The sequence below is a fragment of the Trichinella spiralis genome, assembly GCF_000181795.1.
Source record: "Trichinella spiralis strain ISS 195 chromosome Unknown Scfld5116, whole genome shotgun sequence".
NCBI classification, from domain to species: domain Eukaryota; kingdom Metazoa; phylum Nematoda; class Enoplea; order Trichinellida; family Trichinellidae; genus Trichinella; species Trichinella spiralis.
In genome coordinates this window covers 1-798 of record NW_003532055.1, presented here as the reverse complement: position 1 = coordinate 798, position 798 = coordinate 1, and the positions used below count along the sequence as shown (strand labels likewise).

The 798-nt window shown below is 42.4% G+C and overlaps 1 protein-coding gene across 1 annotated transcript; it reads right to left on the bottom strand.

Annotated features, from left to right (window-relative positions):
- Nucleotides 1-84: 84 nt before the first annotated feature.
- Tsp_15840 (ubiquitin associated and SH3 domain-containing protein B) lies at nucleotides 85-498 on the bottom strand (the record flags this gene model as incomplete). The annotated part of the gene is made up of 2 exons (XM_003366959.1): nucleotides 189-498; nucleotides 85-158 (listed from the first exon to the last, which is right to left on the bottom strand). Coding segments are annotated over exons 1-2 (384 nt in total), but the record flags the coding sequence as incomplete, so codon positions are not given.
- Nucleotides 499-798: the final 300 nt, after the last annotated feature.

Genomic DNA, 798 nt, shown 5'->3' with positions numbered 1-798 from the left:
GCCTGCATCAAGGGTAGGTGCATGAACAACAAATAATATATTGCACGGTGATTTGGTATGCCTGCTCAGAATACTACTAATCACATCGCCGGTACGTTTGTAATATTCTTCTATAGTTTCATTTTTGTATTTCGTTTTCAAATCCTCACAACTGATCACTGGAAAATAATCAGGATCTACTTCATAACCTTGTACGGCCATTTCCAAAGTGCTCAGGAAGTTCAAATTCTCTTCTTTATACCACCCCATATATTCGAACAATCCTGGTTCGATACAAATTTTTGGCTTTGTTTTAGTAAATGCTTTCAACATCCCGTGCGCACTTTGCGCACATCGCAGTGCTGGACTACAGTAGACAGTGTCGAAGTTTATGCAGTTCAATTTTGCCCCTCGTCCAATCAACTGGGATACAAAATAACCAAGTTCAGTAATCGGTGGATCATCATAAAAATCATTAACTCCGTTCAATCGTGGAACCATCGATATTGGCATGTTCATGTCGTACGGTTTGTAATTTCCAGATTCTGTATAAGACAACCGCGTCCAAGCAGGGAAAACACGATCCATTCGTTCACCATGACGAGCGAAAAAGACACGCCTACCTGCAGCAGATGCCTGTTCACCCAACGCTGACTGGACAGCAATGCTAGCCTGCTTCATCAATTCTGCTGTCTTTTTTGCTCTGCCTCATTATGGGACCTGCCGCTTTGGACGCACCCGGAACTTCTTACCACGTCCATATCAAGGACGCTGAATTTAGCTTACATAAGCGGTATCCAAATGGTTCATTTCATATTT